This window comes from Perna viridis, chromosome 3, assembly GCF_037379345.1.
Source record: "Perna viridis isolate PV_CMFRI_1.1 ecotype Kerala chromosome 3, ASM3737934v1, whole genome shotgun sequence".
Classification (NCBI taxonomy): domain Eukaryota; kingdom Metazoa; phylum Mollusca; class Bivalvia; order Mytilida; family Mytilidae; genus Perna; species Perna viridis.
In genome coordinates, this window is record NC_142447.1 from 6237992 (window position 1) to 6263090 (window position 25099).

General features: G+C 31.4%; 1 protein-coding gene across 3 annotated transcripts; it reads left to right on the forward strand.

The window, feature by feature from the left end:
• The first annotated feature begins 81 nt into the window (after positions 1 to 81).
• On the forward strand, positions 82 to 24187 carry LOC148620814 (tetraspanin-33-like). Of its 3 annotated transcripts, none has more exons than XM_088574636.1 (8): positions 82 to 259; positions 6013 to 6213; positions 6709 to 6882; positions 9466 to 9600; positions 11131 to 11175; positions 12362 to 12475; positions 13798 to 13875; positions 16220 to 24187. In XM_088574636.1, exons 1-7 carry the CDS (start codon positions 179 to 181, stop codon positions 13873 to 13875), a joined length of 828 nt encoding a protein of 275 aa, XP_088430762.1. In that variant the 5' UTR covers positions 82 to 178; the 3' UTR covers positions 16220 to 24187. The 3 variants fall into 3 exon arrangements, with proteins under 3 accessions (XP_088430762.1, XP_088430763.1, XP_088430761.1); XM_088574637.1 differs by lacking the exon at positions 13798 to 13875 and adding an exon at positions 14794 to 14846 and having other exon boundaries at positions 83 to 259; XM_088574635.1 differs by lacking the exon at positions 13798 to 13875 and having other exon boundaries at positions 87 to 259.
• The last annotated feature ends 912 nt before the right edge of the window (positions 24188 to 25099 follow it).

Below are 25099 nucleotides of genomic sequence, written 5' to 3' on the forward strand. Positions count from 1 at the left end.
ACATGGAAAACCATAATGAACGGAACTTACATGTCAATATTTGATAATAATTTTGTATCACCCATCAGAACCCCCGATCGTGATTACGAGAGGGCGTTAAATTTCCTTCACAACTTCCGGTATGAACAAAAATAAACATCACTGACAGACCGAAATTCTGTGAAATTAAAAAGAAAAAATGGGTTGTTTTGGAGATAGTGACTCTTTCATCAGTCCAGTTGTTAAATATATATTATTTTTCTTCAATTTTATTTGTTGGGTAAGTCTAAAATGTCTGTAACTGTCAGTTTTATAACCGAATTTCCTCATGCTGTTGTGTACAAATGTACATGTACTTTTTCATTGAATTTGAGGTAGAAATGTAGAGTATCACCACTTTATCAAGAAATGGTTCACACTAGAGGAAAACAATGACCATGGCTATAAATTATAAATAATAAGTGAATACAGGAAGATATCTACTCCTACAATGTAAGGGGTTGGAATTCCATTCCTCCATACCCCATGGATGGCACCAAGTCAGAAAATATCTTGCCAGACAACCTCTTGCATTGCTAGACTAGAAGACATCAAGTTCTTGCTGAAGACATAAATACATGTATAAACTGTACCTGTGGTTTTAAGTTAGGTAGTAAAATTCATTCAATGAAAAGAAAAGACAACAAGATATCAAGAGTGCATCATACATACCTGCCAACCTGCCAATTTTGAAAATACCCATGTTTTTTTTGTGGAAAAGATATGTGAATGGAAAATTTCACAACATATTTTATGAATTGTGTGGGTTTAAATACATGTTTGTATGTACATGTAAATGTACAATGTACACATGTATGAATGATACCCTCTAGTATTAAAAGGCCTTTTTCAGATGACTAAGTGTTTTAAAACAATATTCCTTGTGATATAATAAACAAATATTAGTAAGCTCAGTTTGTGGTGGTTTCCTCCCAACCTATGTGTACATGTACAAGTACATGTAGTTTTAATTCTCTAACACAAATTTGGGAAGACATTTAATTGTATAAAAAATTGAAGAAGTTTTGAGTTTACATGTAGATTTATTTTGACAAGATCTTAATCTATGAAGAATCTATTATCAGACCAGCCATATTTTGATCATTCAATCATCAATTTACATGTACATGAACTTATACATTTAAGCTTAACTTAGGCTGCAGATTATATACATGTTTCATGAGGTAAAATGTTTCAGGCAGTGTTTTTCCAAAATCGTCACTAATTTAAAGGAAAAGTATTTCCTATAACCATTGCAAACACAACTTTAGGCAATAGGTATAGGAAATACAGTGTATACTGTACTGTTGAAAATACAGAAAATAAAATAAAACAGATTAAAAATTATAAGGGAGACACATTATACATATACATTTTGTAACTAACATTTTTAGTAAACAGGTATGCATATTTACTCAATAAATACAAAAAATACTGATCGTACTATGTATATTTTGCAAATTTCAATATGCTGTACACGTTTTAAGGAGTAACTTCTCATCAAGAGCAATGAAATCAAACGTATAGGAAAATCTAATCCTATTATTAATTTATACATGTACATGTACAAGTACTCTAAACAAAAACTAGTACATGTATTTGACAAGTTAATTGTGCAGTAGAATTAATCATTAACAGATGATTTTCTACCCTTAAAATGGTGATACATGTAGATCCAATTGGAATACATTTTTAAATTGTCAATCATTATCCGCTGATCACTTTTGGGTGATTATTTACAAATGTGTTTGTCGTATAACTTTCCTTATCTGTTTAGTAGAGGTTTCCCATGACCAATATAGCATGGCGCTGCACCATGCTGCCCTTATCATGAATTTTACAATGTGCCCCCAGGTGGCCAAACCCAACTTATAAGAATAATTTATTTTCAATTAATTTGCATATTAACATGTACCCCTGTTGTGTTTGACACCCATTTATGATACTTTTACGATACCATACCAGGGTGAAGGTTGTTTATTGCAGGTTTCATTTAATAAATTGCTCAAGTGTCAAGGTTGGGTGCCCCCAATGAAACCCTATGTGGCAGTTGAGTGCCCTCAAAATACTTCAATAACCATGCCTTCACAGTTTTCTGTGGAAAACACTAGTTTAGACAGCAATTAACAATTAATTCTGTCAGATTTGTGAGCTCTACGGTTATGTCATGTACTTTCTAAATTTCCCTTATGGTTCCCTAATCAAAGAAATGAAACTGAAACTCAAAGTTGGAATTTAGGGTTTTCTGTAACATTTTTATAAAATCTTTATCAGGTTTTGGATTAAAAATCTTGTAAACAGGCTTAAATCATGTTGAAGTTGTATGAATATTATGTCGTTTAGCCTCTTAGAAATGTGATGGAAAAGCAGGATTCATGTTATGTGACTGTGCCAACAAGGGTCCAACCTCAATAAACCGGCTATTCAAATTTACCATACCCACTATGAAAAAAGCATGGTAAAAGCAGGAAAAAGGAGATCAAGGACACTAAGAAAAACTTAGGAAATATTCCTTTGTAATAAATATCATTAAACCCCCTCAACAAATGGGTAAAAATATTGGCTTCACATTGTCTGCTCACCATTCCATCCCTCCAAGTTTCATCACAATTATCTTAACTCCTGATGGATGGATTGATTTCAAATTTGGTACAGTACTTGTACATGTATATGGCTGTATGTAGATGGGCCATACATTGTAAACAATTTTGGGTGCTGTCAGATATTAAGTAGCAGTCTTTATAAAAAACAGACGGTAGGTGATTCATGTATGTCAAAAACCCACCAAATTTCTTTATTTTAATTTCTTTTATTTCTTGTTCAATCATACAGACCCCAAAGCCAGTCCTAGTTTGTCATTTGGGTGTTGTGCTTTTGAGTTCAGATTTATATAGATTGTACATGATATTAGCACTTTGCAAGAGTTATCGATCTTGATTTGGTTTGATTTGGTTGATTTTAGTGGGAGATTAATAAAGTATAGTTTTCTCAAAACTATAGATCTAAATACAGGAAAGACTATTGTCGCATAAAAATATAGCATTTGTAGACCAAGAAAGCATGGTCTGTTCTGTGGTTTTTTTTTTCACTATGAATCACCTCTACCAGAGGCTTTGTCTGAATTTATTATGGACTGCTACTTAATTTGTGGGACTTTGTCAACTTTCACTATGTAATGGGTTGGGTCATAGAATATACCTACATGTACATTTGTACAATGACAGAATGTGCAACTTTATGTTTGGTCCCCCAGATCCACCCATTCACAATGTTTACAATTTGTGACCGACTTAACATTATGTAAGTACAAAGATATATTTATTGTCTTTACTTGATGAAATTTTGAATAAAACATGAAAAAATTAAAATTTAATTATTTTTGGTGTTCTTGATGTTATGTCACACTGACAGAATAAACACCCGAGGCAACTCAGCAGGGCTTAATCTAGACATTGGTGACATGGAGAAGTTTTAGTAAATTTTGTATAAATAAAAAAATTGACATTTTTGTCTAGATGTAATCTATTACAAAAACTTTTCTCTGTCAAAGACAAATGGGGAAGTGAGTACAAACAAGGTGAAGTTTTGGTATATTTCTCCCTCTAGATTAGGTCCTGGGCCGTCACTGTAGGCATTTTCCACTATATCTTTTGGTTATTGAGTTAAACTAATATAATAGTTTTACTTAAGTTACAGTTTGGAATACATGTACATGTAGTTGCCAATTTTTGTCAAATATGTAGAGATAACTGTGGTAAACCTTGTAATTTGTTTACATATTTACTTTTTCATTGTTGATGATGTAAATATACAGAATGAACACTACCATCAACCAAAATTTTACTTTCTCTTCTCTTCACTGTGGAGTCCCTCATGTCATCCACTGTGACTCCACCAAAGTAAAAACTAGGCTAAATTGCTCCATTTCTTTACTTTTCAATATTTTTTTTTGTCCATAGAAATGTTACTAAACTGCAAGAATCATTAAATATATCTTGGTATAAAGACAGGATTAGTAAACTACAGACAATTTTTGAAATGGTGACTCCACTGTGGAGAGTGGAGACAATGTGACTCTACTCATAATATCTCCACTGTGGAGAGTGGAGACACTATGACTCTACTCATAATATCTCCACTGTGGAGAGTGGAGAAATTAAAATTTGTGTTGAAAGTCATGTATGTAAACAAATTACAGGGTTTACCATAGTTTGAAATCCAAGTATTGAGGAGAGGTCATTGGTAGGACAGATATAATATACATGTACAATATAATTCACTACAGCATGTTTATGCTAATTTAAATGCTTACCCTACCAATGCACCTAGTCCATGCTTCCACATTTTAGTGGAGTGCTGGTTGCTCATTTACTTTTGCTTTTATGTGCATTTTAGTTTGGTTTGTTTGTGTCCTCTGTTGTACGTGTCTATTTTCCTTGAATAGTAGTTATCCTTGGATTGTGTTCTTTTTGATTACCATTCAAATCCTGGTTCCCTTGATTTCCATTTCTAAAATATACATGTACATGTAATTATAGTGATGAAACTTACTGGTATATTTTTTTTTATCTTTTAACCTCAAAACATAACGGTTTTATGACCACTGTAAACTTTTTTTAACATAATGTAGTGGATATTTTTATATCATGAAATTTTTGATAGCTTGTTTTAAATGTACATGTACATGCATGCCAGTGCATACTAATTAGATTAAAAAAAAGGAATAGATAGTTTTCATTTCATATATGTTAGTTTACAATGTAATAAGTCATAAGACAAATATTTTTAAACAAAGGTTAAGTATGAACATCCAATGATTTATATGACATTCACAATCAAAACAGCCTCAAGTTATTGTAAAATAATGTTCATTCACCTGGGTGATCAATACAAAGAGCAAAGTTACTTTTATCGTTTGATGGGCTAGAAAAGAAATTTATAAAATCTTAACGACTGAAGTCTTTTCATTCTTCAAGTAAACTTTTCCGCTTTGAATTTTAGATTTGTATATTCTATTTCTTTTTCAAATTCATGAAGTATTCAAGCATGATATTAATTTTAAGTCTTATTCAGGTGATGACATTATTAGTCAATTATTGTACACCAAAAAATGAGGGTCTACAAGTAAGCACAGAAATAAGTTGATGATTTGAGTAAAGGTTCTTTAACCCAGCAATCTATTTTTATATAATCACAAAACATTTGTGATGGTATAATGGAATGGTGCTGTTGTCATCTACATGTACATATATGTCTATGTCTGTAGACACTTATTTTTTGTGCACTGTATATTAGTTGTTTGATCTTTATAAAATTTTGTAAGAAGATTCCAAACCACAAAAGGAAGGTTGGTACAAGTTTTTGGGGTTCTTGCCCCTACTGTTTTGGAATTACAGAGGGGAATAGGAAAAAAAAGAGCCTTTCGTGCTCATGGAATCTGATAGAAACTCCATAAAAGAATATCCTCTGTATGGATGTCCTCTGTATGGATGTCCTCTGTATGGATGTCCTCTGTATGGATGTCCTCTGTATGGATATCCTCTGTATGGATGTCCTCTGTATGGATGTCCTCTGTATGGATATCCTCTGTATGGATGTCCTCTGTATGGATGTCCTCTGTATGGATATCCTCTGTATGGATGTCCTCTGTATGGATGTCCTCTGTATGGATATCCTCTGTATGGATGTCCTCTGTATGGATATCCTCTGTATGGATGTCCTCTGTATGGATGTCCTCTGTATGGATATCCTCTGTATGGATGTCCTCTGTATGGATGTCAATGCTTTACAATAGTCTATTACTTGACTTTAAGAAATTGTTTTTTTTTAGAATTGAATACAAGGTGCCATACCACCAAAAAAGGCTTAGTTTAAGTTTGGGGGCTATGATTTGAACCAATTACATGTAGAAATAAGGGGCATAAAAGCAGTTAATTTTGCTTGTTTTATAGATTTCACTTTAACTTATATTTTCTTTTCTTTTCTTTTCTTTAGATGTGTGGTGGCGTTCTGATAGGTGTAGGAATATGGGCCATGGTTGAGAGAAGTAAATACTATCAGACTGACATTAAAGATGTTTACGATGTCTTTACAGATGTGTCCATTGTTTTAATAGTTTTTGGAATTATTATTTTCATTATTGCTTGTGCTGGATGCATTGGTGCCTTACGAGAAAATGTCATTCTCTTGAAAATTGTAAGTCGTGGAAATTATAGATATTGTCATAATTTTTGCAAAAATGATACATGTTTTCAAGTTTCAGTCTTATATAAATGTTTTATAATCTCATTCACACTGTGATAAACACAAAAACATTGTCTAATACTAGTAATTTATTGAATTTGAAAAAAAAATTGTTGTTGTTCTAACTGTTTAGGGATGATATTTGTATCTGAAGTGTCTATCTAGCTTGGTTCTTTCTGTTTTTATTTCTGAGATATATATATATATATATATATATATATCTCAGAAATAAAAACATAAATAACCAAGCTAGATATATATATATATATATATCCATTCTTATCTCTGAGAGCTGTCTGTTTTTTTCTGAGATCTGTCAGTTCTTGTTATTGATAGCAACATACATTTGTAGTTCTTTTAGGTCAGACCTTCCATTTCTTCAGAATTGCATACAATGTATTTTCAATTAATTCAGCGACCAATTTTCATTTTTTTTTTTATTTGCAGTACTATTACAGTATGATTTTGATATTCCTGGTTTTAGTTATTGTTGCCGTGCTTGCCTTTGTATATAGGAGTAAAGCCAGAGATTTCTTAAATAAACTACTCAAAGAGAATCTCATCACATCGTATCAGGAGGAGGCTGACAGACAGGCTGTTCTTGATTGGGTTCAGGAAAATGTGAGTACAATGGAACGGTAATCTAGGTTCCTGGTGTCAATTTCACTAAAAGTCTTAAGCTTGAAATTAATTGTGAATATGATTTCACAATGCTATTTTCTATTGTGATGTCATTACTTACTATCTTCAACTTGTTGGGAAGTTGATGCCTGGTCAATATCACAAGCGACCCATGACTCAAGTCACCAGCAATGGATATGCCGATTATATGAGTAAATTGCCACTTATGAAATAAAATAAGAACAAAGAATTGAAATTATCTTGATTAACTTCATTCTTGTACATTTGTATCAAAAGATAGGAAAAGTAATTTAAAAGAAATATTTAAATCTAGTTTATAAAATTTGAGTATTAGAACGTAGAAAACTGAATAAATAATGTCATATCCATTCAGCCAATCAAAAGACAGATGACTGGTGACCAGGGGTTATATTTGAACGAAAAACAGAACAGCTGCCCTTTTCACAAAAATTCATAAGTGTCAAGCAAGTCATAATTTATGACGTCACAATGGATCAAAGCATATAACGTCAAAACTTGTGACTAGTTTTATACTGACAAACTTTTGTGAAAAGAACTGCTGATCTTGGTATTGTTTGCCTTAAATTAGGCAATAAAAATAATAGGTCTGTTTATGGTTACATTCTAAACAAAAATAGGGTCAGTTGGTCTGCATTTTCATTTTCAGTATTATTTCATTTTATTTTTTGGGCACAGGTTTGACCTTCACTTCAACCACAAGGACTTGTAAAAGTGACTTTATACAAGATGTACTGATATGGGGGCCTCAGTGGAATACTCAATATACCATCAGGCCCCAGTATATCTTACATACAATCACTTATACAAGTCCATGTGCTTCAACCAAATCATTAGTTTTGGAGTAAAATTTTGTGGTTCACTTCCTTGTGGTACTGTTCCTGTTTATTACAAGTCCATTAGGAACTGCTGTAACAACAGAAGTGTTGTCCATATGACAACATTTACTTAATGTAAGTGCTGGTCGACATAGCATGTGCCATGCTGACATTTTGTTTGCGAATGGGTGGCCAATACTTTTTGAGGAACAAAGAGAGGATGGTTAACTTAAACACTGGAATGACTTGACTGATCGGTACTTTCATTTTAAAACAAAAATTACTAGTTTTTATTTTTTTTACCTTGAGCTTGCTGATAAAATGGCTTAAAGTTGGGGGAAAATGGGGTCGGCTGGGTAACCATAAACAGATTTGGGGTACCTTGCTTCAACTAAATTTTTGCTCTGTAATCACTTAACAAAAGATGAATCTAATAAATAAACACAGGTATCACCATCAAATACTTCTAATTATATCAAAACAAGGATTTGTACATTCCAACTCCATATTTCTACAATCACTTGGATGAAAAATGAAACTACTGTTTGCGATTACACTAGAAAGTGGGGGAAAGTTGTGTTTCCAAAGCTAGGATCACCCTTTGTGTGTTTATACATGGCATACTAGTCCTGGTGCATATATGGTAGTGGGAGCAAGCCCATCTGCACTGATGTCTCAACTTTTCCAAAAAATGGCTAAAAATAATCCCAATTATTAAGATGAACTATTTCCCAATTGGTAGTTGAAGGGTGAATATGGTGTTCTTGTTCAAAATTACACTGATTAATTGTTTATGTCGTACCATTTTCTTGACATCCTCATTTCAAACTACAAATTCAGGGTTTTGTAGGTTATTCAAAATATCCAAATTAAAATAAAACATGGTGCATATTCTCCCAATAAAAAAGGATGAGGAAGATATGAAATAGGCCAACAATATTACTTCAGATTTGTTAGGTTAGTCATACATATCCATCCACAGTGACTAGGATCCGAAAATAAAGGGACACAGAAAGATAACACTACAGTGCATAGTGTGCTAGGCAGGCCACAGACCCACAGATTTGTCAAATTATTTCAGCATACCTAGTAAATATGGCTTTTGAAGAAAAAAAGAAGTTATTTGCAATGTTTATTTCATTTTAAAAATATGCCTAAGGGTGATACTGGAAACAGGGATGCCACAGCTAATAAATACTTTGAAGTTTGAGAATATCCTTTTCTTCCATTGTAACTCAAACAAAAGCCTTAGGATTCTATAACTTTATAAACAGTTGAGGTCTCATCCTGACTATGACAGGGCTTCTGTGTCCCCTTGTGCCCATTAGCAGACACTTATAGACACAGACGCCCCTACCTTGCAAGAATATTAAGGTCTCAGAATGCATAAAAAACTTGAGTTGTGGAATTGATACACTATAATTGTACACTACAACAAATGTTGCATTAGAAATGAGAACTAAATGTCATGAACCAACTACCGTTTATAATTTTTACTTTTAAAAATTGAAAAAATGGTGACACAACAAAATAAAGAAAAGTGACCTCTTAGTAACATTGGATCAAATATGAAAATAGATGTTCTAGCATATCAAATGCCAATTATACATCTGCACTTTAAATAACTGATATTACATGTATTCTATATTTAGATTTTTAGAATGAAACGAAAGTGGGATTGTGCAAGTGAAGAAGAAATAATGAGATGTCATCTTTTTTGTTTCAGTTTCAATGCTGTGGAGTTGAATCTTATAAGGATTGGAATAAAAATGAGTACTATAATTGTTCTGGTACTGTACTGACAAACACATTGAGGTGTAGTGTGCCACATTCCTGTTGTAAAAAACAAGACAATATTAATGTGAGTTATTTCCCATTTTCCTCCCTGTTTTGTACTTCCAGTACTAATCAATACAGTTCAACATTCCTGATGAAAAGAGTGAGTTATTTCTCCTTTCTCTGTCAATTCTGTAGAATTGGTCAAGCTGATCATAAGAGTGCCATGATCCTGTTGTTAAATAAGTCCATACTAATGTGAGTTATTTCCCTTTTCCCTGCTTGTTTTGTAGTATTAATCAATAAATTGTCAGGTTCCTGTTGTGAAACAAAACAAGACAATATAAATGTGAGTTAATTTTCCTTTCCCTCCCTGTTTTATAGTATTGAAATTAATGTGAGTTGTTTCTCCTTTTTATACCCCGCCACATGAAGTGACCAGGTATTAAGTGATACCTCTGAAAATATTTGTGTCTGTCTGTCCATCTATCACCTGACGGTTTCCAGATGATAACTTTAGAAGAAAATGAAGGATCTTTTTCAAACTTTTAATAATTATTGAGTATCATAAAATACAGATCAAGATTGAATTTCAGTGTGATCAGATTATTTACACGAAAGTTGTGGCCATTTTAAGTTGTTTTAACCCCAAAAAATGTTTTGCAAAGTGGTGGGGTATCATGTAATGTTCTATTAAAGCCCTATTTTTCTTACTGTCAATACACTGAAGTGTAGTCACAATGTCTCCAACCAAACACACTGGAGTAACCACTTGAAATGATAAAATTTCTTCTTATGATAACCAAATACAATGTACATTAAATAATTCTGGCAGTTAAATAAGATTTAAATTACCAGTATATGCAGAGTACAGAATTGAATTACAGATAACCAAAAAGTTTTCCCCAGCTGTATTTCAGTGGAAATGTACTGGAGTCAAAAGTGAAGTCTCCATTTTCCTATCTCCTGTAGAGGGGGGATATATGAAATGTTGATATAAATAGTGTATAGGTGTCATCAACTTTAGTAAATTTATGTTTTTAATTATGTTACTATTGTAAGAACATGTGTATAAGTTAATAGAAAAAACAGAAAATAAACGTTGACTGGAAACCTGTTGGATCTGATAGATACTGTATACATATTAATTTTCACAGATTCTGTCAAGTGTCCATATTCGCAGGGATCAACTTTTGCGGTAAAAAAAAATGACAGTTTTTAATAGTGTCAAAAAAAAACAATATCGCGAGTACTATTTTTTGTGCTTTTCAGTCTACTGTGAAAATCGTGAAAATAAGAACACTGCGAAAATTAATTTGTTAACAGTAGTTGGACCAGAAAACACAGATTTGAAAATCATTTTAATGAAATAGGATTCTGGAACTTTCATAGGTTTTAAAAGACCTATTCTATTGTCAAAGTATATGAAATTTAAGCATTGGTTACAAAATTCACTATCACACAAGAAAAAAAGAAGCCTTTCAGGCTGTCTAGGATGTTGGTAATAGTTTTGACCTTCAAAACTGACATTTATATATATATGTAAACCAGTAGTACTATTTGATTCGGTAAAAACTCGTACCAGTACCGGTACATGTTTTTTTGTCTGTTTCAGGCTGGTGTTACAAATATATTATGTGGGAAAGATGTTCTGAGTCCTGTAAGTATTGAGATTGTAGACTAAATTGCCATGATATAAAGACAATAACAGTGCATTGACTTGACATAAAACTGATATATGGATGAGGCATAGAACAGTGAGAAAATGTGAGGCTATGTCAAACATTTCACAAGGGCTAGCCATACTCTGTTATTGTCTTTACAGTGCAACAAATTTGAAGCAATTTATGATGTTTTAAGCAAGGAAAACATTTTTTATTTGAAGCAGACGACATCCTGGCAACTTCAAAACAATGTAACATTCATGATGTCACAACAGAAAAGTTATATTCAGTCAGTGAGCGTAGATCACTTGTAAATAAATGGTCAATGCATTTTGACTGCTTAAATAGAATGATTGCAGTATAAATTTTATTATAATTCCCACTCAATGAGTGAGCGGTATATTGAAATAACCTTGTCCTTGACCAAATTTTATTGTCACAATTATCTTTTCTTATTGGTGGATTGATTTTGCATTTGTAGTGTGGATTTATATAGATAAGACATATGTTGTAAGCAATTTTGGTTACTGTCTGATATCAGTTTCCTGTAAAAGTGGGGATAGTATACCCATATGTAGCAGGACAACAACTGCAAATTCATGTTTTTTGTTAAGTTACTTTAATGGGGAACAATTGGTTTTAAATATATATACCTGAGGTCCTGAGTATATAAACATAACTTTTGATCATACAAATTAATTATTGTAATTTTTTTTTGTAAATTATTGAGATGTTTTAATTATTTAATAAAGTGTAAATATGTTGTAAACACAATACTAAAACTTGCATAATTTCATAATAATTATAACCTGTCTGAAGTGATTTTTGATGAAACGAAACATGCTGCAAGGCAGACATTAACTCTAAATGGACATCAGTAAATTAATATGACCTGAAACACTCTAAATATGCTCACTCTGCTTAAGCTCAAAATGTCAGCTCTGACAATTAATAGGATTTTTGACAGCAATGAATCCATTTTTCATGTCTTTTGAATACATGTACCTGTAAAAATCCCTTCATGGTTGTTGCTGCTTTTGGTTGCCATGGAAACACATGGGAACAAGCATTTGTAAATTCTTTATTTTTTTCTGCTATTTCTCTAACATTCAGGTTATATCTATTAGTTTGGACTGCTCTGAGCCTATTGTTTGATTTTAGATTTATCTCCCTTTTTTTCAGAATGGAGATTTGTCACTGATTTATACAGTTGGATGTATTGATGCCACATTAAACCTGATTGAAACTAATTTACCTCTGGTAGGAGGTCTTGTCATTGGGTTTGCTGTACCATTGGTAGGTTAACTTTAAGCCAGCTAGAAATAATTTCTTGGTACTCAGGTCCTTCCACATTTCCTATGATGGTGTCCCATCACCGATTTTCTGCTGGGTTGCACTCATGCAAAAACGGCATATAGAATAGTGAATATGGGTCAGTTGTTGGGTGGTCAGGCAGTGAAAAAGATTTTCTTAACATTTTTCTCAACAAATAATAAATCACAGCCACTAAATATTTGGTACACAACTGTAGGGTCTCATATCATGCGATGTGGGACATTGTGGGTTTAAAAAAAAATTCTTGTGATGAAAAATTTTGTCATTTCTTATTTTAGTGAATGTATAGTGGTGCTTTTTTTCTAAATTATTTTCTAATTTCTCAGCAACTACAGCCTCTTGATATTTGGTATCCAGGATTAGATACAGGTTCCATATCCTAGGATCTGATTTCATGCCTGTCGGGTATCTACTTCCTGTTTATCAAAATTCTGTCATTTCCTTTTTATTTCTCTAAGGAAAGTGCCTTTGATTTAGAAGATGAATCATTTCATGTTTAGGAAGTTCTTAGTTTGATTCTATCCACTGTGAAGGTACTTTAACTTGGTGGTATCATTTTTCTTGATTTTTTGAAATATTTTCAAATACATGGATTTATAAATTACATTTTTCATGATCTTGTAAGTTTTCAGTTGGAAATTTTTGTTTCATTTGGACTTCGAAATTGTGGTTTCACAAAAACATCAAACTATGAAAAAGTATAATCTAAAAATAAAAATAACAGTTTATTTCAGTATTTTTAGGCTGTTGAACATCTGTTTTTATTATACCCCCACTCTGAAGGAGAGGGGCCATATTGTTTTATCTTTGTCCATGTTTCTGCTTGTCTGTGTGTCCATGTTTCCATGGGTTCGTGTGTTCGTATGTCTGTATGTTTTTGTGTTTTCGTAACACTTTTTTCTGTCCAGATTTTGTCAGCAACTACTCATCACAGTGGCTTGAAATTTTAACACACTCTTCCTTTTGGTAGGTCTTGCGATGGGATTCATTTTCGGAAAAATTGGTGTACATTTTCCTGTTTACCAAGGACTTATATGTTTCTTAAACCGTGATTGAAAGCAGGGGTTTATCTCTAGTGAGCCATCGCTCACAGATTTCTTGTTAGTCTGTTCTAACTCATTTTTTGCTTTGTGTTTTCACAAGTGCCTTGATAATGATTTGTAGATGGATCTTATTTTGTCAAAATTATATAAAAAAAAAACAAAGCAAAAATGCATCTAAACTTAAAAAGATTATTAGCTTCTGTTAACAGCTATAAAATTTTACAAGTATTACATTTTTAGCTGTGTGGGATAAGTCTATCCAGAGCTCTTGAAAATCAAATATTGGATCAGCAAGCAAGATGGAGATTACAAAACTAGGTTTAATTCATTTGGTTTTGTAATTATATATATATATATATGCATGTTTGCATGGCAAAAATACTTATTTTTATTTCTTAAAGATGAAATTAGAATTTTTAAATATTAAAAAAATAAATACTTGTTCAAAATACAAGTTTGATAGAAGGTGTAAAACATTAAACTCCCCATTTCCTTATGGATTTGTGTTTTATTGTATAATGTATTATGTATTCCCACTTTTTTAGGATTGTATTACGGTTTTCCACTGTTTGTCTGTCTGTCTGTTCACATATTATCGAAATAATAAATACAGTTCGAATTTTGAGTACCAGTCCATATCAAATTTGCACACTGCCAATGGTGGATGTTTGATTCATGGTGCAGAAAAACTCTTTGAATAAACAAAAGCTTTTTTCTACATTTAGTCCTTTTCTGCACACACAGGCCATGCGATCATCTTTGCTCTAAGTCACTCAAATCAGTTGCAATAATTCTTTTCAATTTTATGTACAGTTCATATAATTTGATCTCAAAAGTGCAACAACTGACTTTGAATGAGAAATAAAAGTGAATTTTGTGGGTTTTGACATGTACAAATCAACCTGCATTTTGATATTAAAAGAAACCTGCTACTTATACAGTCATTATGGAAGTAATGCTTCTTTTGAATCTGGTTTTTGTCCTATTTTTTTTTATTTCAGTGTTATTCGACTTTACCAAAAGGGGGCAGGCATGTAATATGCCTTAGGGAAGGTTTTTATATTTAGTTCTATACATATTCAATTTGAATAATTAGTTTTTGTGAAATTGCACCATGAGTAATATGCTTTGTTTGCTCTGTAAACTGTCTAGATTTATTTCAATTTTACTTGCCCCATGAAATCAGATATAAAAATTACATTATATTTACAACCAAACTATTTCTTCTTTGAACAGGCTTAAAGAAATGTCATCTTCATGAACTACATTCTGTTGTAATTAACCCTCAGGTATCATGCATATATAAATGTAGTAAAACTTGTTCATTTTGCAAAATATGATGCGACACTGTCCATTCACACATTGTCCCATCTTCATTTTCAAAAGTTGGCAGGTGTGCAATAAGAATACAAGCATACATGAAAGGAGAAAGTGAAGGAAGATATTTTTGACTTAATGCAAACATAAATCTTTAAAAAAAATACCGGTAAGATCAGTGTCACTTTTTGGTTGAAAAAAAAAAATATGCAACATGTTAAAGTGCCATCTTCCCAGCACCTCGCTATTTTCAAATCCTAGCTAGAACACTGCACATAATGTCTTTTTAAATCTTAGTGCTATCACAGCACATGGATTTTTATTGTACATGTTTTCTGTATGTCATACATGTTGTTATCGTCGCATGCGTTAGTTAAATTCTTTCATTATTTATTTCTACTTTAAGATAAAGTGTTGCATTATTTTCTGCTACATTGCCTTGCATCCTACAATTGATCATAGACTGTAAACATATATTTTTCGCATTTGCAAATTTTCACTTATTCTGTCCTCTCAACAAATTTACAAGTATTTAAATTTTTGTACAGTTTTTAAAGTAACGAAATTTATCATAGTGTTTAAAATCAAAATTGCAGCTCTATTTTTCATACTGGATTGTTTACAATGATAACAGCGAGAAATAAGTACATCAGTCAAATTACAGTTTAACAACATAGAAATCTGTTTTTCCAGTTTTTTTGTTAACCAATAGGATGGTTCTTAAATTAGACTCCTTATGTGGAAATGATTGCAGATATACATGCATTATTGTAGAACATTCCCTTTATCAGTTTCTCCATCTTTACATATGTAAAATAATTTTGGAAAAATAAGAAAACATTGAGAATTTTGACATTTCACTATAAGGAATGATAGAGAAAAGTTTTGTCACAAAAATCTGGGCTCCCAAATGCACTGGATGGATTGATTTTATATTTGGTGTGTGGCTTTATTTAGATTTGGCATATGTTGTAAGGGGTTTTGGTTGCAACCCAACATAAACTTTCTGTATAAGTGGGGTATACATAGCTCGACAACACATGCAACTTCATGTGATTTCAGGTTTTACATTATAAAACAAATTGTCATTTTTTACTTAGGAAGAATTGATTTTTATTTTTTATATTTAAGTATTGATTAAATGCAATATCAAGAAAGTCGTCCTTTCAATTTCATTTTAAAAAAAATTAATCAAAATTGAATATTATTTCATTGTACAATTTGAACATTGTATGTGCAGTGATTACAATAATTTTTGCATTTATCAAATAAAAAATTGCCTATAAAAGGTTTTTTTTGCAAATGCATATAATTTTTAATCATTACTTATTATTATTCTTTGTAGCTTTTAGGAATATGTTTGGCACGTATGCTAGAGGGACAAATATTGGACCAAAAGGCCAGATGGAATAGCTACCGTCACTAACAAATGAAATCTGGATTATTGTTGTTACAGGTTTATTTTTTCAGAAATGTATCTCTTTGATAACTTGGTTTTTGTCTTTACATACCCTATAGGATAATTTATGTTCAAATTTTTGTCCATTAACCCCCCCCCCCAAAAAAAAAAAAAAAAAAAGTAGAAAGCACATATCATCTTTACATTCTTATGTAGGGAAATTTATGTCCAAATTCTTGTCCATTTATTCCCCCCAAAAAGTAGAAGGCCCATATATTCTTTACATACTCGTATATGGGAATTTATGTTCAAATTCTTGTCCATTCACCTCCCCCCCACAAAGTAGAAGGCCCATATCATCTTTACATACCCATATAGGGAAATTTATATACAAATTTTTGTCGCCTTTATTCACTCCAAAAAATAGAAGGCCCATATCATTAACAATGCTAAATACAGAACAGAAGAATGTTATGTTATTATTATTTCACCTTATATAAGATTCCTGGATTCTGATTTGATGATAGCAAGTGTATTTTAAACAATTTTAAGGTTTATATCTTAGCCATGTTATTTGTCAAAACATATATGCCTTTTTTAACTTTGCAAACCCATTCCACCAAAATTTATTCGGACATTTTTTTTCTTAATGCTCAAAATAATGTTATGTCATTAATCAGTTTTGAAAAAAAGTAGTATTCCAAGTATCAGTCAGACAAAAATGGTAGTATTCCGAGAATCAGTCAGACAAAAATGATAGTATTTCGAGTATCAGTCAGACAAAAATGGTAGATGACAACAAGTAGCAGAAGTAAAGAGTAATCAAGGAAACCAAGGTTATAATGGTAATCAAAAGAAAGCAATCCAGGGACAAAGACCAGACATGGAAAACACAACAAAGAACATAAAGTAACTAAAATAATACATACAAAATAACAAAAGTAAATGAGCAACTTGGACTCCACTAAAAACTGGGAGCATGGACCAGATGTACTGGTAGGGTAAGAGTCCTCTGCTTTTCTAGAAACACCCACCGAGTTGCTCATAAAAAGTAAAGTCTGGGGTAGACAAAAGAAAGAATTAAGAAGTTTCTAAAAGCAGAAAATGACATTTTTCTTCCTTTGACTGGTATTTGTTGCTAATAACCCTCCCTGCCAAGATATATCTGTTCAAAATGTTCTATATTTAGTAGTTGTTGGTTGATGTGCTTTTTATTCTAAAAATAGAAACATGGAGTATGTTTATTAAAGCTAGTAACATAAACTTGGAAAAAATACATATCCATGTTGGCTTGAAAGAATGATATCCAAATATGGTTAAAATAATGATGCAGTATGTATAATTTATATTTGACTGTATTAAAATGATATCCTGTCATATACTCTTTACACACTTAAGTACTTCTCTGTCTAAGAATTAGGCAAAATGTGTTTAAGGTGTGGCACCTGAAGAACAAACCAAAGATTTTATTGCATTAAACCAAGTATTTTACCTCCTGAAATAACCATCAAAGTGTTTGTAAAGTTTGCCTTAAGGTATTGTTAGGTCAATGTACTTGAAATGCACTATGGAAAAATGGAGGGAAAATTAACCCACACTTTTCCTCTATAAAAGTAGTCAAAAATATCTATGTTGCAGTTGCTTCAGGATTTACTTAAATAACTTTTTGGTTGTTTTCTATATGAATTTAATATATTTGAGGCAAAAATGACAAAGTTAAAAAAGAAAAATAATGTGCCACCCATTGCCTGATCTTACACAGAATGGTACTTAAAGATAAGCTGATAATGCAAAAACTTGCCTAAATTTTAAATTGATACATTCTTTTAAAATTGAGAAGTGCATTGCCTATTGACGAATTTCAAATTTATAATTTGATTAACAGTAAAGAAATGATGGAAAATTATGTCATGTTTTGAAAAAAAAATTGCAATTTATTTATGTACTTGATTTAGTCATATCATAGTACTATATAGGGTGCCAATATTTTTATGTATTGAAGATTAGGCATGTCTAATAAAAATCATGGTCCAAGGGACTTATATTTTATATTGACTAGTGTGTTTCATATACATGTAGATGAAATATTTTTTTTCTAGATGTTAAACATTTTGATGTAAGTTAACAGAGTAATAAGCATGGTGCAAAAATGAAACTATACTCAGATGCCCTGTTTTTGTTGCAAATATAATATCATTTTTTGTAATTTATATAAAACGTATGTATATAGTATATATTGTTAAAACTATTATAGATTTTTTATAACTTTTTCTATTTATTCATGTTTATGATAGAGTTATTCATTTTAGTTCGATGCCAACTTGGTGGTTTGTGGATATTTTTTGCCCATCATTTGACAGATTTTCATATATTTTGGTGTTCTTTTTCTTTGTCTTTTCATCGCTTTAAGACATGTGGTATGCTGTACTTCTCTGTCTAAGAATCAGCAAAATGTATGTATATATGAAAGAATAAAATGCAAATTTTTTTTTGCATAATTCAGGTAATTATACCTCATAACCTCCAGAAATAACCATCAAAGTGTTTGTTAAGATTGTCTTTTTAAGGCATTGATAGATCAAATTTTAGTTAAAATGCACTGTAGAAATGTGCTATGGATTGATAAATGGCAGAATAATTTTCCTGCCTTTTTTCCCTGTTTAAGCAGCAAAAATATATGTTTCAGGAAAAAGGTTTTTGATTGTTTTCTAGATGCGTTGAATATTTGGGGCAAAAGAGATCAAATTGTGAAGAATAAAAAGATTTGCCAGCAATTGCCTGATTCTTACACAGAATGGTACTTTAATGTTTTCAGGGATTTTGAAAAAAAATTTTGTTACATTGTCTTTATTGCAGAAAACTCCTCTTCATTTTTTATTTTTAAGCAATGTGTAATTGTTTCAGAAATATGGAATTTTAAACACAGAAAAAGGGGATGGTTAAATCAGTTGCTTTAACCCTGCTATGTGTTGTATAATGATTGGGGTTGTATTGTCAGTATATTTGGTTGAAATTATCTGTCTATAGGACTAATAAAAATAATTCTAATTTTGATTTGAGACATAAAATATTACCAGAATTGCTGGTAGCCAAATCTTTGGCAATTTGGTAAGACTTGTAATATTTATTGTCAACGCATTCAAACAGGATTTTATTATACCCCAACTCAACGAGTGGGTGGTTTATTGGAATCACCGTGATTGTCTTTCAGTCCATCATTCTATACATCAAAATTTTGTCACTAATATATCATCTCCCAGTGGATGGATTGATTTTGGTGTGCTGTTAGATATCAACTTCCTGTCAAATAGGACTAATATTTATTTTTTGCACTATATGGAATGAAACAGAAAATTTTCATTACCAAAACACTGCTCCCAATATATGGATTGATTTTAAATTTTGTGTATGGGCTTTATATATATTGGGTGCTGTCAGATAGGTAACTACAGTGGTACCTTTCTTATCAAAGCCTGAAAACTGATACAGTGAAACCTGTCTTAAACAAATTGTTTTATGATTATGGCTTTTGTTCAGTTTAGACCATAGTTTAGTGTTCACCAGTTTAATTAAAATTAAACTTATCATTTGTTCCTTCAGTCAGTGCATGTAGAATCTAACACTTCATTCTACTTCCTGTTCTGATGACTTTTTTTAAGCAGCCAATCAGATTTCATCTTTCATGATTTTGAAAGCATTATTCAAATGGAAAAACCCGAGATTCTAAGAAGGTAACCAGAACAGAAAGTAGTATGGAGTGTGTGGTTAGATCTTACATGCAGTAACTGAATGTAAAAATTGATAGGTCTAATTTTAATTAGATTAAGTATATACTGGTCAAAAATGCATTGAAATTTACAGTAAGGCAGTTCAAAGAGTGTCTAGATTCAGACAGGCTTTGGTATTGACAGGTGTCACCGTATAAAGAAACTTCAGAACATTTTTTGTTTCAGGCAGATTTTATAATTTATAGGGTTGGCTTGTATGGTTTTCCTGTTTTGATCCTATTGGGTATCTTGATGTTGGATAGCCCATAATTAGTAAAATATTATATAATGTATAATTTGTTAAATGGCAACGGGGAGCATTTGAGTGTACCGGTCTTCTTGTTGGACTTAGACAATTCAGCATCTTTCTAGATCTGTATATATAAATATTTTTTTTTCTTTTTAGTGAATTGAAATGAATATCCATTCCTGAAACTAGGTATTAAACATTCCAGTAATATACATCACTAGATTTAGGCAATAAACATTCCAGTGATATACATCACTATATTTAGGCAATGAACATTCCAGTGATAAACTTCCCGATATTAAACATTCCAGTTAGCCTTTTAGACACAACATTCCATTATACATCTCAGGCAAAACAATTAAAATATTTGTTGAAATGTCATTTCCATTTTGTTTTGCCATTTGCTTGAAGAAACTTAAGTGGTAAATTATGTTTCATTTTATATTAGGTTCAGATAACATTAAAAATCTATCCCAATTTGCAATATGGCTTGTATGGCTTTGATTTTTCAACTTGGAATTAATTATGTAAAGGCTACCATATTATAGGTATGTGATTTAACAACTGCATTTTGCCTCATCCACCAACATATATGGTTATGTTATATCAATGTCAAAATAATTAAATCTGTGGGTAGCTTGTAACAATGTTAAAATTACACCTTTGTATAACACTTGGTTGAGTAGTGCACTTTGTTTAGTATCACATGTATTTCTAAAGTACATTATTTTTTTGGTGTTAAAAATGTGTTACTTATCTGTTATATCGTTTTATATAACTTTTTTTATTGACAATATGGTGTCTAAGACACAATATTCAGATTTACCTCTCTTGAGATTATGTAAATAGGTGGGCACAATAACATTATTCTTACACCAGTGTTGTTTTCATTGTTCATTAATGACATAATTGTTTTTTTAAATGTTTTGTGAGAACTATTTCTCACTCATTGTTGATTCAGCTCATGGTGCTTTGTCTGTCAAAATGTCATTGTAAATTTTGTTTAATTTGATGAAAATGTCTGGTGCTAAGTGACAAAGAGATGGTCATTCTGTTAAAGTCTTAATTTTATTTATTGTCTGTTGTATTTTTTTGTTGGGTAAAGTTTTCTTTTTATTGCATTTGTTGGTTTACACAATATAGGTACTTGTGGTAAATAAAAACTATTTTCTTTTAGAAATGAAAACCTCATGAAAAAACTTGGAAATATACCTGCTATAAGTTAGAAATTCTAGTCATAAAATGTGTCTCAAAATATGAAATTCTACATGAGAATTTTTTTTATTTTAAAACAATGTCTGTACTTTTTGTGTTTTAATAACTTCTATGTTTACATTTTTTTCAAAAGGGCAATATCTTACCTTGTCAGAGCACTGATATAACTCAATTTTGTGGGGGTTCATATCACAAGTCCTGTAGTTTCTTGTGTGCTGTCTTGTTTACCATATCTTTATTTTTTATATGTAATTGTTTTTTTGATTCTGTTATTGTCTCTGATTCCTGTTTTCACATTTTAGACCTGAATTTTGATGTTTCTGAATTGTCTTTTTACTTTGATGCTTAGGTATTTTTGTTTTGCCTCATTTATATAATTCAAGCTCGAACAGACATATTTTTGGCTGATTCTACCTCAGAGTAATTTTTCCACCCTATGAGACCCAGAAAGTTAGTACTTGTACTTATATTAATGTTTTAACCTATATGTACATGTATTTTGTATCTGCTAGTACTAGTACATGTATGCTGTAACAAATATATATATGTGTATGTTTATCTGACTTGTACAGAGAGGTTGTTCCTGATATATATATATATATGTTATTTACATGTACATACAGTGTAATTAGTAAACATATATGGTTATGTTAGGGGGAAAAGGAGAAAACCTCACTTGTTGAAGGAATGTTGAAAAGTGCCTGATTTCATATGTGCTCTGAATCCTTTTCATTATAAGTTGTATTGTATCCTATTAAATTTTTCGCTCTCAGTTTTACCATGCATGGCTTAAAGGTCTTGTAATCTATTACGATCACTTGGCGTCCATTGTTGTCATCATTAACAATTTTTAAAAATCTTCTGCCGACACTACTGGACCAATTGGAACCAAACTTAGTGTAAATGATCCTTAGGGTATTCTGCCTGAAACTGAAATGAGGACTTTTGATCGGTCAAAAAACATGGCCGCCTTTACTAAAAATAGAGCATATGGGTCAGGCAGCAGTGTTTCACATGTATATCCTTAACTATTTAGCCATATTCGCGCATGGGGGTAAAAGTGTTAAGCATGATAAGATCAAACTTTGTGTAAATCTATTTAGCAAAGTTGGAGTTGTTACCCTTTTTCAACATTTTTCTCTTCTTTTTAATGTTATTAATTTCAAACATCTTTTCCTCTGACACTACTGGACCAATTTAAACCAAATGTTCTCTGGGGTGTTCTACCATTACTTAAATTATAACATTGGGGGTCAGACAGCAGTTTTTCACATATATCTCCTAAACCATTAGGTTTAGCGAAATTCCGCATTGATAAACATGTTCAGCATGATAAGATTTACCTGTGGTCAAATTTTCGTGTAAATTTGTTAAGCCATATTTGAGTTGCCCCATTTTGACATTTTTTTTCGCAATTTTTAATATAATTACTTACTACAAAATTCAGTGGAAAGTGATACAATTGTTCCTATGGAATGAGTGTTAGGAATTTTTATCCAAAAATAGGTCACTTTCACAAAAATGAGAATGTGGAATATCAAGCCAGCTGAACGATTCAGTAGTCCTTTGTAACTATAAAAACTCTTAGTCATAGTAAATAAAAGTGTTGTGACGTCATAACTTACGACTAATTTTACTCTTACGATTTTTTTGTGAAAATGACCACTGGCTCTCAAGAGTCTCTAGTTACAATGTATTATATAGTGAAAACCTGAGTTAAGTCCAAGTGATTTGTTTCCTTGTATGTGTTCAAATAACACACTTTAAAAATGCATTGAAACTGACTTAAAGATATCTAGGTAAAACAAAATTTCAGTTTAATATTTAGTGTTTAGATATAATATATATCACTGTAAATGATATGAAATGTATTTTAGCTTTTACCGTATGATGGGTTATTTTGGGGGTGTAAAACTTGACAGTTTTGAAGCAATAAGGTAAACAAAAAAAATTGAAATTGATAAGTGGTGCACTTAGTACTTAAGCCAAGAGTAATTTTTTTTTCGAAATTTACTTCGGCATTTTTAGACAGACAGCTAAAATATGTCTAAATAAATTAGTATCCCGCGAAAATTACCCGCTACACGGTATTTGAAAAAAAAATTGTAATTGAAATTTACACTTGTTTAATTGTTTTATCACAAGATGCAATAAGTAATGTATATTGATATTGATGGTAAAAATGAAAATATGAATCTCATAGATCCACTGGAATACTCCTACATGTTATACTGTTTTTTGCTTGGGATTTGGTTATCACTTGGGATAGTTTTTGGGTGAAAACTTGCGAACATTTTAATTAATGGAGCAATGATAAACATTAGTAGTCTCACTGTCTATACAGTTAAAAATTATTTGTTTGTTGGTCAGTTGCTGATGCAAAGGGTATACATTTTTTCTAATATGAAAATCTGAAATTGTCTTTAAAACATTCGAATTGATTTGTAATATTTTATTTATTCACATTTTTGAAGTAGGAAACCCGTTTGTTTTGTTTATAGCAATTCAAAATTGAACATGTGAGTTTTTTGCCGTGAGACTTGCCTACTTAAAAGCAGAAAACATAAATGTCTTGTTATTCCTGTATTATAGAAATCATATTGTTTTTATATATTTGTAAATTGTATTCATCAGTGAAGTTTATTATCTCAGAAAAAATAAATGGGTAAGGTTTAAAAAAAATGTCTTGTTCTCTCATATTAAGTAGGAAATCTTAGTTAATACATACAAGGAAAATAAATCCAAATGCGAATTTTACGTGACTTCGACCTGAATTGAAAAATCATCAGATTTGTGATCGAGTTAACATTAGAAGATGTGAATGGAGTCTACATGTAAAGTTCGCGGGAACAAGAAACTTACCAAAGTTTTGAAAATGTAAAAAGAACTGCCATATTATTCCTTGTGGTCTATTAAACTTAATTGGTTCTGTCAATTAAGATAATAATTCATACTTTTTAATTTTCTTGATCTCCCCTAACTTTATTTTATAAAGTATTAGAATTCTGAAAATGCAGCCGTGCTCATTGTCTTCTAGATGCAATTTCATTGTCATTTTTGGTATGACGTCACATTTTAATTTGATATGATAATGAAGAAATTTTAAATTGACCGGAAGCCTCTAAGTCCGTCTGTCGAGATGGAAAAATCATTTTGTTTTAATTTTAAATGTCTTCGAATATGAATAAATATTCTGAATGCTATGGGTTATCCATCTTTAAGAGCGTTTAAAATTTTCTTTTTTTATTTAAAGAAAATAGCTGCAATGGATTTTCTACGCACGATAACAAAAGGTACAACCGAATCCCACCCTAATGAATAAATTGCCGCTTATGATATAGAATAAAAACCAAGATGAAATTATCAGAATTAACTCAATTATTGTGCATATGTATCGAAAGGTAATACGAGTAATTTGAAATAAATATTTAAACGTTTCTTTTTTTAAAATTTGAATATTAGAACGTATAAAAATAAATAAAATGACGTCATATCCGCTCGGTCAACCAAAAGACAAAAGACGTCACTTGTGACCCGGGGTGATATTAAAAAACTTGTGGACTATGGCTTCCAGGTAACCATTGAAAGAGTAAC